At 39.4% G+C, this 21,013-nt stretch overlaps 4 protein-coding genes across 5 annotated transcripts in view; 1 reads left to right on the top strand and 3 right to left on the bottom strand.

The window, feature by feature from the left end:
* The window catches only part of LOC100643053 (flotillin-2), an 87,807-nt gene that overhangs the window by 28,505 nt on the left and 38,289 nt on the right, over positions 1-21,013 (top strand). The window lies entirely within an intron of this gene.
* LOC105666204 (glucose dehydrogenase [FAD, quinone]) lies at positions 438-7,734 on the bottom strand. 2 transcript variants are annotated; one of them, XM_048410626.1, is made up of 4 exons: positions 5,802-7,734; positions 4,999-5,745; positions 4,533-4,716; positions 438-3,871 (listed from the first exon to the last, which is right to left on the bottom strand). In XM_048410626.1, the coding sequence occupies exons 2-4, from the start codon at positions 5,401-5,403 to the stop codon at positions 2,565-2,567; spliced, it is 1,896 nt and encodes a 631-aa protein (XP_048266583.1). In that variant the 5' UTR covers positions 5,404-5,745; positions 5,802-7,734; the 3' UTR covers positions 438-2,564. The 2 variants fall into 2 exon arrangements, with proteins under 2 accessions (XP_048266583.1, XP_012168744.2); XM_012313354.3 differs by having other exon boundaries at positions 4,999-5,589; positions 6,771-7,734.
* On the bottom strand, positions 9,443-16,675 carry LOC100643617 (glucose dehydrogenase [FAD, quinone]). The gene is made up of 5 exons (XM_012313353.3): positions 14,534-16,675; positions 13,680-13,936; positions 12,205-12,369; positions 11,892-12,044; positions 9,443-11,800 (listed from the first exon to the last, which is right to left on the bottom strand). Exons 1-5 carry the CDS (start codon positions 15,042-15,044, stop codon positions 10,502-10,504), a joined length of 2,385 nt encoding a protein of 794 aa, XP_012168743.2. The 5' UTR covers positions 15,045-16,675; the 3' UTR covers positions 9,443-10,501.
* On the bottom strand, positions 16,864-19,712 carry LOC100643737 (glucose dehydrogenase [FAD, quinone]). The gene is made up of 3 exons (XM_012313351.3): positions 19,572-19,712; positions 18,774-19,149; positions 16,864-18,601 (listed from the first exon to the last, which is right to left on the bottom strand). The coding sequence occupies exons 2-3, from the start codon at positions 19,113-19,115 to the stop codon at positions 17,066-17,068; spliced, it is 1,878 nt and encodes a 625-aa protein (XP_012168741.2). The 5' UTR covers positions 19,116-19,149; positions 19,572-19,712; the 3' UTR covers positions 16,864-17,065.

Raw genomic sequence — 21,013 nt, 5'->3', positions numbered from 1 at the left:
TTTATGCAAATACAGCGCCGATTTAGAGGAACGAACGTCATTTAGCATGTAGGTAGATTCGTTCGACGCTACTTTGGATGTCACAGATAACGTATGCAGGAAGAGCACGCGTTTTATCGAAAAGAGGGAAAAATCGGTAGAATCTCTTATTATCGTTGTGTGATTTACGTAACGCATTGCAAGAGATACTTTCATTCGTCTAGACATACGTTCAAGGACGTTTAAGAGGTATATAACTGGCAATGTAATTCGGCCATCGCATTTCAGCGATGGAAAAATTATTCACGATCCAGTTCGTATTCCGCGATTGACCGATGAATGCGATGTTCCATCATTCGTCAAACACGGTATTGTAAGATATTTCTTTGCAGGATAATTTGTAAGGTAGTTGAAAGTAAAGTTTCTACTTTGAGGTCTATCGTCTCTGAATAAACATATTTGTTTCGCGTCTATATTTATTTCATTTACATTGTTTGATACAATAAATTATAATTTACCTTTGAAATTGCCAGGCTCGGTAAATTTTGCGAAAAGACCAACGTTCAAAAAACCCTACTTAATGCTACAGTGGCTATCAAAAGTACTATAGAATTGACATGCTGATTAATCAGGTCCAAGTATATTAACTTTCGTATAATTTGGTAGTAGATACTCTCGTGTCGTTACAGAAATTTGATGTTATGAGAATGATACGTAGATTCTGATAAAAAAAGTGCTTCATTGGAAACTAAGGGTGGCTACCCTTTGTAGCCATTAATTAACTATAATTGATCGACTTAACATAACTTAAATATTCCCACTATTTCTACTACTACTATTATTCTAGTTTTCGAGCTTTCGGAACATCGATAACGACTAAAATATATACATATTGTATACGACGAACTTGACGATATTAATAAATAACGGTATTAATTATTTACAAAATCAACAAGTTCTAATGGTAACGACATTTATATCATGATATAGGAAAATAAATATTATTTGGTCACAGGTAGCGCATTCATTTCTTTAATTTACAAATAAGTTACGAATGTTGTTGCTACGTATAAATTATTCGAATTAGCATTTATCTATTACTTTCTACATATGTATACCATCTGTAACAAATTAAATAGTTAGTCTCGATTTTACAAACCTACTTAGAAGTTTCCTTCAGATACCTCGCTTGCTTCTTACGATATCTTTCCAGAAGCAGAACCTTCGGCATTTAAAAGTGAAATAAAACGTACTCGCGTTTCGCATTATTCGCATCATAGTTATTCGAGTCGAAAGTAGATCACAATATTATGTAATAGATTGTTGGTAACACGTATTCACGTAGAGCTCGTATCGTTTTCTGTACTGAATACCTTATTTATTTAATTCGTTAAATCTATATTCTAGGCATCATGATTTAACATCGATCCACTTGATTTCAATTATCATTGAAATATACGAAACTACATCGACCTATACTCAAATTGGTTAAAGCAGACGTAATCAATATGCATGTGCAGCAGATCGTTGATTCTTGCTTACGTTGACCGACGTTCGTTCACGACTTTATAGCTTCTCGATTAAACCCGGAGTAATATCACCACACCCTGTATAAAGGGGCGGGTCATACATCATGTTGCATAAGTAAGTAGTTCATTGGGTGATCGAGTATGTGTAAATGCTGCTTACCGATTATGTTGTAATACGGGAATTTTAAAAATTAAAACGAGTTTGCCAAAGCTGTCACATGCTTTATCTTCGTCTTTCTCTAATCATCGGTCATTTTTCTAGTGGTAAAACAGTTAAACGCGAACAGTTGTTCGATATAAAAGTAAGAAAAAGATATTAAAAAAATAGTTGATTCTTAATAGCATAGACTTGAGCAATGTCGTTCTAGTTATACGGAATTTACTTCTAGTATCTTTTTATTTTTTTCTTTTTTTTTTTTTCTTTTTTTCTGCCAACTTTCAATCTGACCCAAGAGAAGAAAGTGAGAGGATTGAAAAAGACATCGGTAAACCATAAATTTCCGAGAAGCGGACGCTTATCGAAAAGTTTTTTCAGAACGTTTAACTGTATTTTAGAATAGGATTGATATTTTAGAAAATCTGTTTCATATATGTTCCTTTTTGGGTAACAGAAAACGAATTTGTTTCTCACTTTCAGATTTTAAAGGTTCACATCGGATACGTCTACGTCGTTAGCAGTATAGGTAACTACGAAACGACTCGATCATACATTATAACATTATACATTTCCTATCCTTTAGTCGTGTGAAAAAAATATAAAATACGCATTTCTTTTAACGTCATCGAGTCCTCGATCGATAAATTACTTACAAATAACTTATAAACGAACTTAACGACAATTAAACGATCACAGCTCCTTGCGTTCCCCCGTATCGTTAAATTAAAAGCCTAATCAAACGCCCGTATCGACGGAGAACGGTATTTCCATTATGCGGATCTACATCGATCTGGACACTAGTCCCTTTTCCCTTATTTGTTATTTACGAAATAACGCGGCAAGTACATCCACTCGGCGATCGACGGAACAAGCTGATTTCTCGGCAAGAATTCTTCCAGTCACGTTGCGACGATCGTGGCGTTGTCCCTCTTCCACCGTGATAGCCATTGCCTCTTGACTAAATCCGCGCCTTTCTCTCCGATCATGATCACCGGTGCGTTTATGTTCCCGTTGGTGATCGTCGGCATAATGGACGCGTCGATTACCCTCAACCCGGTCACACCGTAGACTCTGAGTTCGGGGTCGACGACGGCCATGCGGTCGGTCGGTGGACCCATTTTCGCTGTACAGCTCATATGATAGATCGTCATAGTGTATTGTCGTATGGCACAGTTCCAGTATTCGTCGGTGAACAAAGGTATGTGATTACAGTTGGGTAGAGCGCGACTGTGGAATCTGGCACCGAATCTTTTCATGCTACTCGTCTCTCCGAAAGCTATCGCAGCCTTCACGCCTTCTCTCAGGACATTCACGTCGTAAGGGTCGGTCAAATAATTGTGGTACATCAGGGGATAATCCAGAGGGTTTTTCGACTTTAATTTCACGAAACCGCGAGATTTAGGCCTGAGAAGCATGGGGAACACCCCGAACAGGTCGCGGTAATTAATGTTCTGGAATACTTTGTTGTAAAAATCGTCCGTGAGTCCGTGAGCATTTTTCACGTGCGTGCCTCCGTCGGAGCTAGTGGAGGAAGAGGTCAGCATGAATTCTATGTCGGGCCAATCGTCGCTCTGATTTGCGTATTTCGTCGAGATAAAGCCTACGGATTCTAAGCCTACGTTCGCGGTTAACGGTCCGTCTTCCGTGATGGCGTACCGTAGAGCGGAATTAAGGTTCACCAGGCGAGTCATCACGGTACTGATCGGGTAATCGATCAAGAAAGCTAGACCACCCACCGCGATGTGATCCTGCAGGTTCTGTCCGACTCCAGGTGAATCGTGGATCACCGTAATTCCTACTTCTTCCAGGTGTTGTCTAGGTCCAATTCCCGAGAGCATTAACAGCTGAGGGGAATTTATGGCACCCGCCGAAAGAATCACCTCCTTCCTGGCGTAGACTACCTCTTTCCGGCCTTCTCTGATGAACTCGACACCGTAGGCTTTTTTCGTTCGTGGATCGATCAGGACCTTGGTTACGTGGCTCCACAGGGATAGATGAAAGTTTTTTCGTAGCTGAATGGGTCTGACGAATGCTTTCGCGGCGCTACATCTCGTCCCTCTTCGCATGGTATATTGGTAGAAAGCAAAGCCCGTCTGTTGCTCTCCATTTACGTCTACTATGTCGTAGCCCATCTCTTCGCCGGCCTGCAGGAAGGCCACTCCTAGAGGTGTGTTGTAGGGTGAGTCCTGAATCGTCAGGTACCCTCCTTCGAGAAGAAACGACAAATATTTAGTCGAATTAGAGATCATTTCATTTTGATTGAGAAGAAAGAGAATAGAAGCGCGAATACGATCGATGGATATTTTATATATATCGTTAGTAATGCGATGCAAATGCCATGTTATCGTTGAAAATCAATTTTTTATCTCTCTCCAAACGGACTCACTCTTCTTATGTGTCGTAATTGTTGCACGTATTTTAAAAATCTCTTGCTTGGCAAGATCAATTATAATTAGAATCACTTGCGTATGGAATTGAAGTCTCGTTCGCATTAGAGCAAAATCACAACCAACCTAACCACTTTCTTCTTAGATAGTATATCGTATATTAACGATTAATTGTTGTCACTCTAATTGTTAGCAAAGAGAGTGATAATTATACGGAGGAATAATTTTAACGGAGGAATTTTTCTTTCTATAGTATTTTTCGATTGTACTCGTCTCACCTTACGTAAAGATTGGAATCTATTCTGCTAATAATATATGTTACATTAATGCGTTAGTAATGTATTCTGATAATAATTTATGAAAAATCACTTAGGTATATAATACCCTTCGATTCGTTAAATCGAGATATAAAAGAAAGATCCAAGTTTTTAGCTTACTTGTTTGTTAATAAATATTTGTATTAAAAATATAGCGTCTTACCAGTGCTATGGTATCTAGTGTTGCGAGCTAAATAGGGATTTCTTTGATCTTGAGATTTTTTGAAATAAGGCAGAACATCCTCGTAACCCCACCCAGGGTTTCCGAAACTTTCCCACTGATCGAAATCTCGTCGATTTCCTCGAATGTAGAGCATCGTGTTAAGCACGCTCGAGCCACCCAGAACCTATAATATCATTAAAAAGAGATATTAAATATTTTCAATCGTGAAAATATTTAATACGTTTCTTTACTTTTACGTTCATACGCATACTTTACGCTTAACGTTAGAACTATCGTATCAGACTAAATGACTGGTTTCCGACTTTGTATCTTCGCAATTACCGAAAACTCGGAAATACAGATTTTTGAGAAAATTAACGTTGAACCTTGCTGAGACGTTGTCGATAGTTCTAGCGTTAATAAAATATTCAATCAGAGTATTTCTTTGCTAAAAAAATGTTTCAACCTTTCCTCTGGTCCAACAGCATCGTCGATCGATCATCGCTTGGCAAGCGGAATCTTGCGGCTGTGTCCTGTATTTCCAATCCACTTTGCTCTTGTGCAAATAAAGGGATAGTATAGGGACGTCTGTTATCTCGGTTTCGTGTCCTCCAGCCTCTAACAACAGCACATTCCACTTAGGATTTTCTGTAAGTCTGTTCACAACCACGCTTCCGGCCGATCCACCTCCCACCACCACAAAATCGTATTCTTTTCTTAAATTCTTCGTCACTTTAGGATAATTCTCAGGATCCATCAGATCGTAATTGTAGTATGCTAGAGCCGCTATGATAATAGGAATTATCGCCACCTTTCCAAGTAGAACAGTGGCACCCTTTATCGCCAACGTGGCTGCTGTCACGATACTCATTTTTCTGCCGTTTTTTTATCAACTTTTTTTTCGCCAAATTTTCCTGATTATAGCTACGCTTCGAACGAAGCATTCGAGTTTCGATTCTTTCTCGCTTCTTGCTTCTTCTTCAATTTTTCGTTACACGTCGAAGATTCTGAACATTCTTGAAGAAAGAAGAGAGATCGTGCTGTGGAAAGTCTGCTTCTGTAATAATAAAATCGAACGATGTCATCGAGCTCTGTTATTATACAAAGCTCCGTTGCAAGTCGTGGAAAGTAAATTCTTCACGACGAATTGAAAGAATCGTTCGATTCGTGAATGACAGACCAACGTTTTCTTAATACGTATGCTTGAGAAAACCTACAAAGAGATAAAATGACATTCTTGCCAATCGGAAATTTTGTGAAGAATTTTACCTGATCTTTGATTTAATTATATGTTAAAATTCGCTGACAAGAGTAAGCTTCCTGAGGAAGAAGAGAATTTTGTGTCAGCGAGTTCTTTGTGATTTATTTCCTATAAAGACTTGTCGCAAAGACGAGCAAAGACATATTTTTCTGTATACACAGCGATAAAGGAAGTAAAATTAACTCCTAAAACTTTACACCTGCGTGAAAAACACTTTTTCGATGATTCGACTTACGTGTCCACTATTTTTTAATCGCTCTATGCACCGCTGCTCGTGACGCTTTGTATCATCGCGAGACAATAAAGCTGAAACTTCGAAACACGGTTTCTCACTTATATGTTAACGAGGCTTATATTCACCGGCACGAAACTCGTCATTCCGAATGTCAGTCGTCGATATAGTACTCGACGAGAAACAACTACAACGCATGCTGCGAAACGATTCCAAGCAATCTCGCGTTTGCATAACTTTCTTTTTTTTTAACGATGCAGACCAGTGACATCGCTATTCACGGGCAACCTGTCGCTCGTTAACGATCGTACATTTCTAGTCAGGGTCGCGATACACTTTCTTTTCCTTTTACGGATCTCGTCATTCGCTCGTAACGATTGGTATTTTTGGTACAAGGGAAGTATTATACGTCGGTGGAAATAGTAACAAAGTTCGTTTTGCTTCGTCGAATGGAACGCTACGAACAGAATTAAACGCGGTTGAAAAAAGTCGCTCTCGTGTTCTCGCGTTCGTTTAACGACGCCTAATCAAGACTCAAAAATTGAAAAAAGTATCATGTTACTTTCACGAAACGTAAACAATAATCGTATAAACGTAAAAGTGTTCACTAAATAAATCATCGTTTCTGACACTACCGTTTGCAGCACTCGTTCCATTCAACTTTACTTGTCCAACGGTTCTGTAGATTTTATTTTATTTCCACGACACTAAATCATCGCTAAATCATCGTTTCTTTGATACTCACTCTCCAGTTTCGGACTATCGATTCCTACTGTCGTTCTACGAAAATCGTTCGAACGATCGATCGCGTGACTAGGTATTTTCTGTGAGGTTGAGAAAAAGGCACGATCCTCGTGGACCATGCATGGAGGCATGCATGGAAGCCGATCGAGCAACTCGCGAACGCAGAGAAAGCGAAAGACTGAATGCTCGAACATCACGTTCTACGTATAAAACGTACCCGTAGTACCACCACTTTGGTTCTACCAACCGACTACTACTGACCCTTGGGGTGAAATGTTTCGTATGTGCGGCCAATCGGTGACCGATGCCACGATCGTTACACCAGCGTTATATGCACCGGCATTCTACGAACATTTTACTGGAATAAGCGTCGGTGTCGTGGAATAATTGGCCGATCTAAAGACACAAATATCGAGTTACCTTCACCTACAACGATGGTTATGTGACTGGAATCACAGAAGTCGCTGTATCCATTAAGAGTCTTACCATTTATGATATACTTGTGTCGGTTTAATTGACTATATCTGTCTACATCGATTCTTGAAACTAATTTTTAACGAAGCGATCCTTTAACGCCTATATAAAATCGATAAGTGTCTGTGTTATATAATTTTATCAATTTTCTCGACTTTTTGTTTCGTAAAGTTAATAGATTTGGTAAATAAGTAGTTCGGTCGTAGTTGCTGTAAACGCGTATCTTTTTAAAAATCTAATTTGAAAAATTGGCGTTCTATCTTTATCGTCGAATCGGTTCGTGAATCATACGACGATTTCTTTCGATCGTTCAAAGCTACTGCAACTAAATTACCGAAACTTGATTTTCGCCTTGACACGTATTTTTAGTGTCAAGGAAGTGTTTTAGGAAATTTGATTACGGGAACTCGCCACGAAATAAGCTATTGCTCGTCGAAAAAATCACATCGAGCGTTATGCCACGCTGTATACGTACTATATACGCTTTGTTTAATGAGATGTAATCATATTTGCAAATAAGTATGCATAATATCGTTTTCCATTTGAATCGTGACCCGTTTTACATTCTTTTTTTTTATATTATAAGTGAATAATGTGAAAACGACATGCACGACATCGATAAAGAGTGTCTAACTATAATAATTGCGTTATGGAAATATGGAAATAAAATACATTGGAATAAACATTAGGTTCGTTATGAAGAAATCTTTGACTAAACAGTTCTACTTTATACCGTTGATTGATCGTCTCTGCATGAATTTTAAGATCGCAACGTTCTTATAAATCGCTTTTAAAAGTGAAACGCACACGAATAAAAATAGATTGAGAAATGTTTACCACGCGATAAATAATTTATGCGTGTATTTATTAAACAGTAATATCAATTAGCATTTTTATTCACGTTCGATCGATTTTTCGTGAGATATCAGTGGACTGAAAGACGAAGATCCGGAGGACGAACGACAGTTTTTCATTTTTCGCTCGCTCTCTCCTTCTTTTTCTGTTTGATTATCCCTTGCTCCTCGGCTTTCGGTCGTGTCCATTCTACAAGTACCATACGTTAGACGGAAGCATTTCACTTTCGCCCAGGCGATTTTGAAATCGCCTTGGTCAAGTTACCTTTTCACTCCAATTGTATGATATCGCGCTCGTACGCTACCGCGTATTTAAAAAAATTGAGAAAGACCCTTCGAGTGAAAGTTTTTCGTTTCTCTGCGATGTCGATTATACTTATAGCGACGAGTGGCCATGATCGCGTAATCGAGTGTTGTTGGATCATCGTGTTTCGTCCTTCCGAAGAGAATTTACCATTATACGATCGAGAGAAATATTAATTTATTAGTCGAGTCGTTCATTAATCAGAAACTTTTGTAATCATCGATCGATACTCGATCGATTTTAGCGAATAGAAACTTTACGATCGTAAATAACGAATTTATTGTTTCCATATCGAATAGAGAATGATATAACTTATGAAACCGTATCGTTGGTTTACCGATCGGGTTTTATCCAGATCAAAGAATCGTCGACTTGAAAATCATAAAAGTAAATTGTGCGATAATAACCACGAGTCTTCGCATGTTTCGCGATGCTCGCCAATGTTTTCTAGAAGATTACCTTCCTTCGTACAGCTATTAGACGGAGGTCATTGTAAATGAGTAGAATCTTAAGAGTTTCTGCCGTAAAAAAACGGACGATATTATATCTTACCGTAATCGTGCCAATAAAAAAAAGACATTGGCAGAAGAAATTGGAGCAACAGACGATTCGTAATAAATACGTTTCACAGCTGTTCGTTACTGATAATTTAATTATCGATGGGCACTTAGCTTGATGCCAAGTAATAATTATACAAGCTTCGTTGCATCTTTACTCATTCGTGACATAGTTATAAAGTTCAGGGAATTAATAAAGTTCAGGGCATTAATAAAGTTCAGTTGCGATCGAATCGCCATAAGGGTGACACCTTTCGGCCAGCGATTGACATAGCAACTTATTCACGCGGTGGCAATTACGATCGTTTGCGCTCTCGAAAACATCGATCGCGATTGTTTAAAGCGATCATCGTCTCGTAAAAGCCGGTCGCTGTACTCGCCCATCAAGGAGGTTTCGCCGTCTGATCTGGAAGATGTTGTGTCCTCGCATTTAGAGAAAGTAAAGAATATATAAATAAGACGCATGAGTAACACAAGCTGAACGTGTTAGCGAAGCGTGAATTTATTTCTATTCGTCCGTTTGTAGGATAAAAAGATAATACGACTTGTTTTTCTGTTTCAGGTAAGATGGCGAACGATAGCGTTAAATTCTTCGTTGGTCTTTCGATATTCCGGACGAAGGTACTTATCTACTCGCATTTTAGCCTATCAACGAATAACATGGAACTTATCTTCTAGATGCGAACATATTCGTTATGCATATACGAATATTTAAATACATAGATGTATAAACGTTCGAATGTCACAGTGAAATAGACGCGATAGTTCGTACGAGCCTAACAGCAGGCAACACGCGATACGTCCAAGTAAACGAGTAATGTTTATTCGTTTCCATCGAAGCGCGAGAAGAAAGAACGTACTAGACCAAATTCATCTACGGTATGGGGGTATAGGTGGTCTAAGGTTTTACCTATTCATTTCTAACTAACAATTATATACTTTCTCTGTGTCATTACGCATAATATCTTGCGCGGTGAGACCTCTAACCGCGAATTACATTAACCTACGTTATGTCGTAAAAGATATTAATACTTGATGAAGTATTAGGTTGTCCGAAAAGTTTCTTTCGTTTTATGAGCAAATAATAGACGCACAGCGTTTCTTGTTTTATATTATTTTGTCGAATTACGTACGATCCATTTTGTTCTGTCGAAATAAACACCACGACATTTCACAGAAGGATTCTTTTCGGACAACCTAATACGATAAGAAATACTTGTACAGGAACGTACGTGTATATGCGAATTTTTCTATAGTATGTTTCCGAATCGTTTTTTTTTTTTTTTTTTCGTCGAGTAATCCATGTTCTAACTTCTAAACGAATATTGCGTGCTAACTTTTACTCTAAAAATAGTTCCGGGATCCATTTGTTGTATTGATTTATATATAAGCGCTATAAATCTTTTCTACCCCATTATACCTTTCTACCCTGAAAAGAATTCCGTGTTTCGACGTAGAAACGCCAACAAAGCCTCGCTACTCGTAAAATTCAAAGTTGTTTGTTTCCGCGAACGTTGCTATATTCGCTTTAGACGGTGTCGCCCTAGACAAACTTTTTACCATGTAACCAGTCCTCCTTGATCATATCGCTGGCTTTCTCCGCGATCATGATAGTAGGCGCGTTCGTGTTCCCCCTAACGATCTTTGGCATTATCGAAGCGTCGACGACCCTCAGCCCGCTAACTCCGTATACCCTTAGCATGGGATCTACGACCGCATCGGAATCCCAATCTGGCCCCATTTTACACGAACCTACCGGATGATAGATCGTTGCCGTATACTCCATCATCACGCACTTCCAGTAATCTTTCGTAGCGAATACGAAATGTCTACACGAAGGCAGAGGTGTATCGATCAGTCGGAAACCATATTTTTGAAACGAGTCCGTACGAAACAACTCTAAAGCAGCTTCTATTCCTTCGACCAATACATCCGCGTCGGGATAGCTGGTAAAATATCCGGGATAGATCAACGGTGGTCCCCACAACGGATCGGTATCGTTTAACAGTATATATCCTCTGCTCTTTGGCGACAATAAGATCGGTCTAACGTTAATAGCGTCGTAATAGGACAACGGTTCGACCGCCGTTTCGCGATATTCTTCGGGATCTTTCAGATAGTCCTGCTGATTGCTGGCATCGAACGTATACTGTATGTTCGGTAGATCGTACTCGCGTTGAGAAATCGTCTGCAGGAAGACGCCGCAGGTAATGGCTCCAGCGGCGGATAGCGGTCCCATCTGGGTTTTCTCGTAATAAAAAATGTCATTTTCTTTCAAATGGTTGTCTTTACTCGTCGAAGTAACGTTTAGCGCAATCACAACGCCATCCATCGTCACGTGATCTTGAAGATTCCTTCCAACTGGTAAGTCGCTGATCACTGTGATCCCGTGTTTCCTCAACTCTTCCGTTGGACCAATTCCAGAGAGCATCAAGATTTTAGGCGAATTGATCGCGCCCGCTGACAGAATCACCTCTTTCCTAGCCGAAACCGACCTTGTAAATCCGGTGGATGTCGAAACGTACTCGACACCGATCACGCGTTTTGTTTCCTCGTCTATCGATAATCTGGTGACGTGAGCTTCGGTTTCGATCGTCAGATTTTTCCGTTTGCGTCTGACGGGTCTGACGAACGCGCTGTTCGCGCTTTGACGCATTCCACGAGCAGAAGTCATTTGAAGTTTCATCACGCCCAGCTGGCTCTTCGCGTTGGAATCCACCGATTCGTGGCCGAGTTCTCGCCAGGCGTTCAACAGGATTTCTGTGTTGACGTCGGTATATGGAAATCGTTCTACCGACTGATAGCCTCCTTCTTTGTGGTAGTATGGATTCTTTTTCACGACCTGGAGAAAATAGCGATTTTATTCCATCTTCTCGTTACCTGTTCATTCGCTTTCGATATTGCCATTTTAAAAGCTTCGATCGATTCGTCACCTCTGGATTCCTGTTATTTTCCGATTTGAGAAAATATGGCAAAACCTCTTCGTAACTCCACCCGTAATTCCCTTCTTCCGCCCATTCGTTGTAGTCTCTCGGATTACCACGAATGTAAATCATATAATTGATACTGCTGGAACCACCCATCACCTATACGAAAAACGATATACTCATTAAAGTCGAGATACTTTGATAGTCCAAGTTTGATAGTCCTTATCGATCGTTTAGTATTTCCGAAATTTCAAACTCTCAGTACGTTGTTGACGGTAATTAATTTCTTCGTTCGATGTCGGAACATCGGAATACGTACTTTGCCCCTTGGCCACGCGCAACTTTTACCCCGTCTCGATCGACAAGAGTGTCGCTCCGGTTGCGTACGATACATCCAATCGATATTGCTGGCTTGTAACATAGAGGCGAACGCCGGAATATCGGCTACCATTGGTTCTTCCGTGCCACTTTCCAATAACAGTATCTGAAAATGATCGAAAAGTTTCGTAATAAATAGTTTACGTTTCTCTTAGTCGATGTTATTTACATATGAATCGTAACTGTGTTCTACGTGGGTTATTTATAATCGTTAAATCGTTAAATCGTGATATCATAGTAAATTAGCAAGATCTTATCGTTGAAAATACACATCTAGAATCATCGTCGTCGACGATTCTCAAAATAATCCAATAAGCGTGATGCGTCTCGTGGCCTGTTTTAATCGCTACGAAGCCTTCGAGCGGCTCACATAATCATCGACGATCTTCTGTTCTGTGACCCGTTTCAAAGAAGCCCTCGACTTTTCAACGAGAGGATTATCAGCTTTCTCAAGTTTTACGCATCAAACGCAACAAAGCGCGCTACGGCATAAAATATTTTTCAAAAAGCAAAAGTTCTTCGCAATTCGTTAATATCGCTTCTATAGATCTTTCTTTTTATGTATATTATAGCTGCATTTTCCGTAACTTTAATTTCGCTAAAAGCGCAGAGTTTCCTTTTATCTATCTCGATCATTTTAATTCTTTCGCTGTAGAATTTTGCCGCAATTTTCGCTTAGATCGCTTCAGCTTGCCATCCGTTAGTCACCCGTTAGTCACCGATTTGCAATGCGCCGCGTTAGTAAAAGTCTCGCTAATTCTCATTTCCACGTGTCCGTAAAAACGTATCCTTTCTGTTCGTCGAACGGCAATGGAATTTAGCGCAAACTTTTCTGCATCAGTTTATTACGTTCGTTCGTCTACATAAAAATTTCAACGATTTTTCTTCCTGTAAAGTCGACTGACTATAAATTCATTCGAAATCTGTACTTTATTACTTTGAAAAACGAATATTTTAGACTTTTTATGTTGTTTAAAATATAAAAGTAGTTACTTTTCAGGATGCGGTAAAAATAGAAGGTTCGTCATGGGTCACCGACGATTGGCTGTACAACGAATATGTTAAATACTACGTACAGCGCTGTACGACTGGCGATATTTACAACCGGTGTGCAGGTTTTATTCCACGAGTAACAGCAAGCGAACTAAAATTTGTCGTTTGAAGCATGTAGAAATCGCTGACACTTGGCCAACGACTAAATTGGAAACATCGAATAAGTTAGTTAAGTGCGTGTGTACTCGACGAATATTCAAATTCGATCTTCTCGCAGGTCAAGACTCGAACAAAAAAAAAATTCCATTTTTCCTCGGCTTATCTTGGCTCGAGAAATCGTTTCCAATTTAATCGCACCACCACCAACCCCGAGAGTTGCCGCGTGATCCCAAATTAAAAGCAAAAGACAAACCAGGTAGCTACCTTCCAATGTTTTACTTCGCTTAGTCTATTTGCAAGGACGCATCCTGCCGATCCAGCTCCAACGATAACGAAATCGTACACTTTCGTTGGCAAGTTCGTCGCTTGCGGCGAATTCACAGTGACCTCGGTGCCCATGAAAATTTGTTGCGTCGCTGGTAGATTATAATTTTGGTCGTTTACTTGGTTTTTGAGAGTTAACAAACGTGGATGTCCGTTTATAGCATCGTTCATCCATCGTGGTCGATCATACGTTTTTCCTGTAAAAATTAGCATCGTAGATTAGAAAAATATGTATTCGAGTTAAGTAACGAACAATTAAAGAATTTTCACGCCTCTAAAAAAGGTGACGATATCTGTTCTATTTGGTTTTGCTTTGAGCTTTCATTCTGTTACGTAAATGTTTTTTAGACGCTACATATAGTTTATATTCTAAACCTATCAGATTGTTAATCGGAAAATAAACACGTTGAACAAACACTTTCACTTAGATAGTAGCTATTTGAAGTTGTTCCAACGTCGTTATTTTGTGTCAACTTACATATAAAAAGTTGATTGCCTCTGTCGCAATTACGCGTGAACGTAATGTTACTCTATTTACGCTAATAATGCTAAATAATTTCATACTACGATTCAAACGTTACATACGCGAATTTTAATATCGAATTCCATTAAACAACATAGAGGAAGATAAAACACGAAGAGATAAAATATTCATATTCGAAGAAAAACATCTACTTTCCTTCGTTCTACCACTTTCCACGATTTTTATCTCATAATCGGGAAGAAAGGGTGAAATCTGTGCAGTTTCTAAACAAAAACACATAACGCGCATACAAAAATCGATCGTTCTTTACCTTTCTCGGCAACAAAGCCATTGTAAATCGTAACCGACGTGCCGATCGGTCGATCCACGATTCTCGTTCGCGGATAGAAATCGTAAATTCCTGTAAAATTCGCCATCGACGAACCTATTTTAGCGTTAACGGCCTCGCTGTCGTCGCTTTCATCCTTGGCTCTCGTTAAAATTCCACGATCGTGCCAAAGTACCGAATCGTAAACTCCGCTCGGTGATTTCATCGACGCAGGATCGTCCAGGAACGAAATCTTCCGGCCATAAATACCATCTTGTCCCGAGTCTGCAAAATATCCTACGCTGGCTTTTGATTTTGTCGATCGTTCGACGTGATCGAATTTCCATGGTGAACTCTGAGAATCGAAATCATCGAACGAATAATGATAAGAGTCTTTCGAATAACCGAATAGATGAGCGACGAGCGTCAGAAACATGAACGTAGGCGGTTGACAGGTTGACACGGTGGAATGGGGCGAACACAGGCTCGCTAGATCCGGAGGCACCCACGACATCGTTTCACGAGACGATAGCCCTTCTTGATCTTTTCGATGGTTGGCTTGACCGTCGAGCAGAACGAATTGGATGCTACGTATTGATTTTAACGACGCGTTTGTGCAGAGTAGTTTCTGGGCAAAGGAATTCTAGCGGCAACGAGTGGATAGGAGAAGTCGATCGATAAACGTACGGTAGATAAAAATTTTGCTAACGGGTATTCAGTCGTTCGAAACGGACGAAAATATCTTCTTTTCTTTTATTTTGGAATTTCTAACGTTTCCGATTTTCAATCTATCTAGCTTTTACAATCTTATAATTAGTTAAATTACGCTTACGGTTGAAAAGTGTGCGATTCGATGTGTTAAGCGGAAAACGAGAACGACGATCGTATTTCCTTCTATTCTTTTCCAATGCAGAGTCGTTTGTGCCCGGTAGCAGAAGAAAAAGATTTCGAATGTCGCTTAAACCACAAAGGGTTCGTTAGCTGGTTGTATCGCCTTCGTCGTGTACATATGGGAACGAAGAAACGACGTAATGGATAATTGCCATTCGTTCTTTAAAAGCAGTCGTGTTTTTAGCCCATCAAGTACTACCTGTCACTAATATCCTTTTTATGATAAAAATCTTTGAAAAAACCTTCGTTAATCTATCGCGTATAACACGTTGTTCGTTTGTCGATAATTTATTTGTTTGATATAATCAGTAGTTTATTTATTACTTGATTGATGACAGGCACGTGGCTTCTTATTTGAGCTACTTTCACGCGAAAGATGTTAATATTAGATTGCATAAATTGACATTATCACTTCCAGAAAACGCGGCGAATCAAGTGTTTCTAAAGTAAATCATCGTCTTAGGGTTAAAGCAAAACATAAGCAAAGAAAAGACGATCTTTCGAATTGTTAATTTTACACTATCGAATTCACTTTCCGTCAACTCCGTTTTATACATACGTCACACGGTAAACCCCATTTTTATCGCGTTAAAGCTAAAAACCATCGAGTATATCGCAACATTAAAACACTAAGACACTTATCTGGAGCCGAGGTGAAAACCGTCGTGCCTGACGACTCGGTTGGACGTCGATATACAAATGGATGCAACCTAAGGCTCGGTCGGCCACGAGAAGGGTCGCGGGATCTTTGTTACGGATATCGCTGACCATCGACGATTGATTTGAGAAGGAAAGTGGCAGCCTGGTTGCGTTCTTGTCCGAGATCAATGGAAGTGCAGCCGATGGCGTTGTTTCTTGCGACGTCCCCCTGTTACCCCGTACTTTTTGCAACGGCTCGGAGTGTTGCACGCTTTCATTTATTAGAAAAGTCATTTCGCTTCGTTTCCTGGTTAAAGCCTTGCGAAATCGAGACCTCCTGCTTTTCATCTACTATCGTCATAGACTAGATTCTACGAAAGTTGGATTTATCATGAACGAACGAGTAGAGTTGAGAACGGACGAGTATGGAATGGTTCGTAGTTAAAAATTTTCACCGAATTTCGATTAGATTCGATTCGACGTAGAACAAAGCTAGATATTTCGTTGTAAATAATTCCGATTCTTTAACGAATAAATTCTTTACGACTTGCTCCGCATCCACGTCGACGAGTTGTCGTTGTTACGGGTAAAACGTACTGGTATTGAGACATAAGTGCGTTCACCGAGTTACAAAAGAAGCGTAAAATGCATCGGAATGTTACGATGCAATTACCTGCGAATTGCTGTTCTAGAACCGAGAAACGGTCGTGTGATGCAGTTTGAAAATTGTTCGCAAGTTACACGGTAAATGAACCATTTAAATACTTTGAATTATCCTATTTATTAAAAAAGTGATCGACGAATTTCTTGAAGTTAATTTTATTACAAGGTTCTGCAGTACGCGATACAGATTATTATTATCGTTGTTATTATAACCGAGAAAAAAATGATTTTCGTATAATTTCATGGATTATTAATTCGTTTCGTGGTTTTGCGTGTTTCGAGTATCGAACTCTATTCGACTCTAACGATACTATGAAATATATCGTACATTAGCCAGACCTTTTACAGTTCCACGTGTACTCTTGTCTCCCAATCCTCTTTGATCATATCCGCTCCCTTCTCCGCGATCATCATCGTCGGTGCGTTAGTGTTTCCGCTAACGATGTTCGGCATAATCGACGCATCGATCACTCGTAACCTGTCGATACCGTGTACTTTCAATCTGGCATCCACGACGGCCCTGGGGTCGTTAGACGGTCCCATTCTAACCGACCCAACCGCGTGAAACAACGAAGTAGCTATGTGTCTGATACTGCATTCCCAGTATTCGGTAGAATTGGGCTGCGTATGCCGGCATCCGGGAATATCGATATGTCGCAACCACATACCGTGCTTCTTCATCGTTTCGGTATTCAACAAAGACTTGATCGTGTCGACGGATTTTAACAACGTCTTCAGGTCCTCCTCTTCGGTTAAATAATTCGCGTAGATCTTGACAGGGTCAGCTGGATCGACGCTGCGCAACTTTAGCACTCCTCGACTCTTAGGATTCAATAAAACAGCGCAAGGAAAGAGCAAGTCCGACTTCATGATGTTCTCTTGCGCTTCTCGTATCAATTCGTCGTTAAACATAAAGGTTGACATTAGAGATCCTACTTTGTCCGGGTTCCAACGTGGAAAATGGCCAAAGTGGAATTGAATATCCGGATACACGGAATTAGGATCGTTGACATTGACAAAACCGACAAGATCGATCCCTGCAGTGGCTAATTCTCCGGAATTGTGCACTAGATACTCGTAAGTTGCGTCCATCAAAAATGTCGGAGATGGTGGCATTGCCGATTCGTTCACGTAAGCTATCTGTATTCCTAACCAAACGATATGATCCTGAAGATTTTTTCCGACCGGTAGATCGGCCACGGTCGGTATTCCCATTTCTGTCAGATGTTCCTTGGGCCCGATTCCCGAAAGCATCATTATTTGAGGACTAGCGATGCTTCCCGCGGAAAGAATCACTTCCTTCGATGCTTTTATATCGATCGATCCACCATCCTTCAAGGTGACACGAACGCCGGTCGCTCGATGACCTTCCAATAGAATCTTATCCACCCTACTGGATTTTATCACGTACAGGTTCTTTCTGTCTTTGATGGGAGATAGGAAAGCTTTCGCGGTATTAACGCGACGCATATTTTCCAAGGTGCCCATTGCTCTTCCGAATCCAACGAAACGATCACCGGTCAGTGGTTCGAGAACGTTCAATCCTAACTCGTGTACACTACTTAGGATGATGTCTTGGATGTTTGTTAAGGAGTAATTGTAGTTTCTGATGTTCATCGGCCCACCGATTCCGCAATACTTTTTCCCCCATTTAGCTATATGTTCTGCCGGGCAATTCAAAGATTTCTTGAAGTAGGGAAGCACGTCCTTGTAGCTCCATCCTTTGTTGCCTAGACTGGCCCAATTGTCGTAGTCCCTCTCGTTTCCAAACAGGTGTATCATGGCGTTGATGACGGAACTACCACCAAGAGCTTTGCCCTTCGACCATCCGCATTGTTTATTTTTGCTACTCTGACAGATACCCTCTTGAGGCTCGCTCTGTAAACAAAACCGGTTGATCACGATTGAAATTGTTGAAAAGGTACGTTAAGCGCACACCTCGAGACGAAGCTTACCCAGAGAACTTCTCATTCTTCGTACTTTTCTTCCTTCGAACACAAAAACTTACGAATAATTGTTAGTACTTGTTAATTTACTTTAATTTTCATACCTTGTAAGAATAATCGTGAGCCTGGCCGAGCAACGTCATGAAGAGACCGGGAACATCGGTAATGGGATTAGGATCTTCTCCAGCTTCGATCAGTAGAACCTTCCATTCCATCACCTCTGTCAATCTATGAGCAAGAATAGTACCCGCCGTTCCACCTCCCGCGATCACGAAATCGAATTCTCTGTTCGAAACCAAAATCTCGTCCGTCCGATCGATTGGGTAGTCTTCGTTTTTGCTTAAAGTACACATGCTTGCCAACAGTACTTGTAAGAAATGAGTAAAAATAGAGCCTGGCGTTGACGATAGCGCTGCCACACAGTTTGCGTTCATACACAACTCCATATCTTATTTTTTAGTTGAACGTTATTAGCGCCTCCTAGAATTATAAAACAAAAGTGTAAAATTTGTGGAAAATACGAAATCGTATTAGGCAATGACGTTAAAATTCATTTATAGGGAAGGAATTAAAATACAGTTAAAAGATAAATAGATCGTTCCGTTTCGATGCGATAATTTTGCAGAAACATTCTATATTCTTTCATTTGAGAAACGTATTTAACATTAATTAATTAATTTGCCTTCGATTTATCTATAACAGATATAAAATAAATAATTAGATAATACGTATAACGTTAAACATAAATTGCTTTATAAGTCGAAAACTAACGCCGAGCGATGGTCATACGTATAGGGAAAAAATTTCCTGAACGCTGATACTGATAACACGTTTCACGCTCTATACTCGATAATTATCAAATGGATTTTCACAAAATATCAAATATTTTCAAATTTAATTACCGATATAAAATTGATGGAACGAACCAATATGAAATCCAGTTCGATTTCGCGCTTCCTCTATAGCTCCCAGCTCAAGTATGAATTACTTTTGATGTTGACACGTCGTTCGCGAGCTATTTATGCACATGTTCTATCCTTTTTTACCTTATTCCCTGATAAATCGTAATCTTCACGTTATTCTGAATAATACAGCGATATATGGTATACTCGTACGTACAATGTCTTGCAAAAGTTTTCGGCCATACTTTTCTCACTTTACATTTCAAATGTGACATTCTATAGAATTATAACTATTTAATATTACACAATTGTATAACAATATTCGTACATTATACTATTTTCTTTTGCTTGTCATACCGCTATTACCGATATTACTTAAAATTCTGTTAAATATCGTTGTTCGAATATAAAAATAAAAATTCATCCCGTTCGGAAATTTGTTTCTTTGCTGAAAATTGTTGCTTGAAACACCGCCCTGCTTACAGACGTTACTTAACTTTGAATTCCATGGGCTGCGTAGTATTTTGACGCGAAGAAATTAGTCGAATACTTTTCGTACATACTGTACTAAGTTCCTGAAGTATAATATCGAATAAATTATCGATAAAACTACAATGCTATTGATATATTTGAAAAGCTACATGAGAATTAGATATGAGAAAGATACGCGAAAGAACGTCAAATACACAATTGTATATATTATTTAAAACTCTTTAAAACATCGCTTTTGTAATACAAAATAAGAAGCCTATCTGGCCGGAAACTTTTGCATGATATTGCATATATCCACAGAAAGCCGGTTCGCGATAACCGATTCGGATCGGCAAAAGTTAACTAGACTGTTCACAGAACATGTAAACATCGGTATATGTCGAGTTTGATCGGTAAACGAAACGTGAAACGTAAGACGTAAAACGTAATACACGCAATACGATATTATTTGTTCGATACGAATGTCGAGGTAAACTTCTTTTTTTATAAATCTCTATTTCACGTATATTCAAATACAGGTTTTTATATATATTTCACGCATCTGTATCACGATTCGTGTATTTTTTACTTCACTGCACTGTTTCACTTGCACGTGTATCTTTTTACTTCGTGTATTATACCGTAATGCTTACTGTATATTTTCATAGTATACGTAAAATACATATACCGTGAAACATTTTTCTATAATGTAACTATAGAGTAGAAAGTACACGATATAAGTGAAATGTTTTGAAATTAAAGGGGCGTGCAAAAGATTTCTACTGCTAAAGGATAACAAGATGAAAGAATCAATTTTTTTTTTAATGGAATGTTACATTTTTTTTATTAGTAAATGATAGTCACTTCGAAGAACAATTCATAAAACGCAACCGATACTAATGCTAATTGTAAATATTTGAAGGCCAGCGAAGATCGAATAAACAAAGTCTTTTGCAACGTTATAAAACTAT

The sequence above is a fragment of the Bombus terrestris genome, chromosome 11, assembly GCF_910591885.1.
Source record: "Bombus terrestris chromosome 11, iyBomTerr1.2, whole genome shotgun sequence".
NCBI classification, from domain to species: Eukaryota; Metazoa; Arthropoda; class Insecta; order Hymenoptera; family Apidae; genus Bombus; species Bombus terrestris.
Note: the sequence above shows the minus strand (reverse complement) of the source record. Positions and strands in the feature narration are given on the sequence as shown.

What these genes read in the sequence shown, in the direction of transcription:
- LOC100643617 (XM_012313353.3), bottom strand. Translation starts at nt 15,044, where the DNA reads ATGTCGTGGGTGCCTCCGGATCTAGCGAGCCTGTGTTCGCCCCATTCC. An exon ending in TGGCTTTGTTGCCGAGAAAG is followed by an intron (nt 13,937 to 14,533) that starts GTAAAGAACGAT and finishes TAATTTTTACAG; the next exon opens with GAAAAACGTATGATCGACCA. An exon ending in GCGCGTGGCCAAGGGGCAAA is followed by an intron (nt 12,045 to 12,204) that starts GTACGTATTCCG and finishes TTTTTCGTATAG; the next exon opens with GTGATGGGTGGTTCCAGCAG.
- LOC105666204 (XM_048410626.1), bottom strand. Translation starts at nt 5,403, where the DNA reads ATGAGTATCGTGACAGCAGCCACGTTGGCGATAAAGGGTGCCACTGTT. An exon ending in GCTGTTGGACCAGAGGAAAG is followed by an intron (nt 4,717 to 4,998) that starts GTTGAAACATTT and finishes ATGATATTATAG; the next exon opens with GTTCTGGGTGGCTCGAGCGT. An exon ending in CACTAGATACCATAGCACTG is followed by an intron (nt 3,872 to 4,532) that starts GTAAGACGCTAT and finishes TTCTTCTCGAAG; the next exon opens with GAGGGTACCTGACGATTCAG.
- LOC100643737 (XM_012313351.3), bottom strand. Translation starts at nt 19,115, where the DNA reads ATGGAGTTGTGTATGAACGCAAACTGTGTGGCAGCGCTATCGTCAACG. An exon ending in CTCACGATTATTCTTACAAG is followed by an intron (nt 18,602 to 18,773) that starts GTATGAAAATTA and finishes TTTTGTTTACAG; the next exon opens with AGCGAGCCTCAAGAGGGTAT.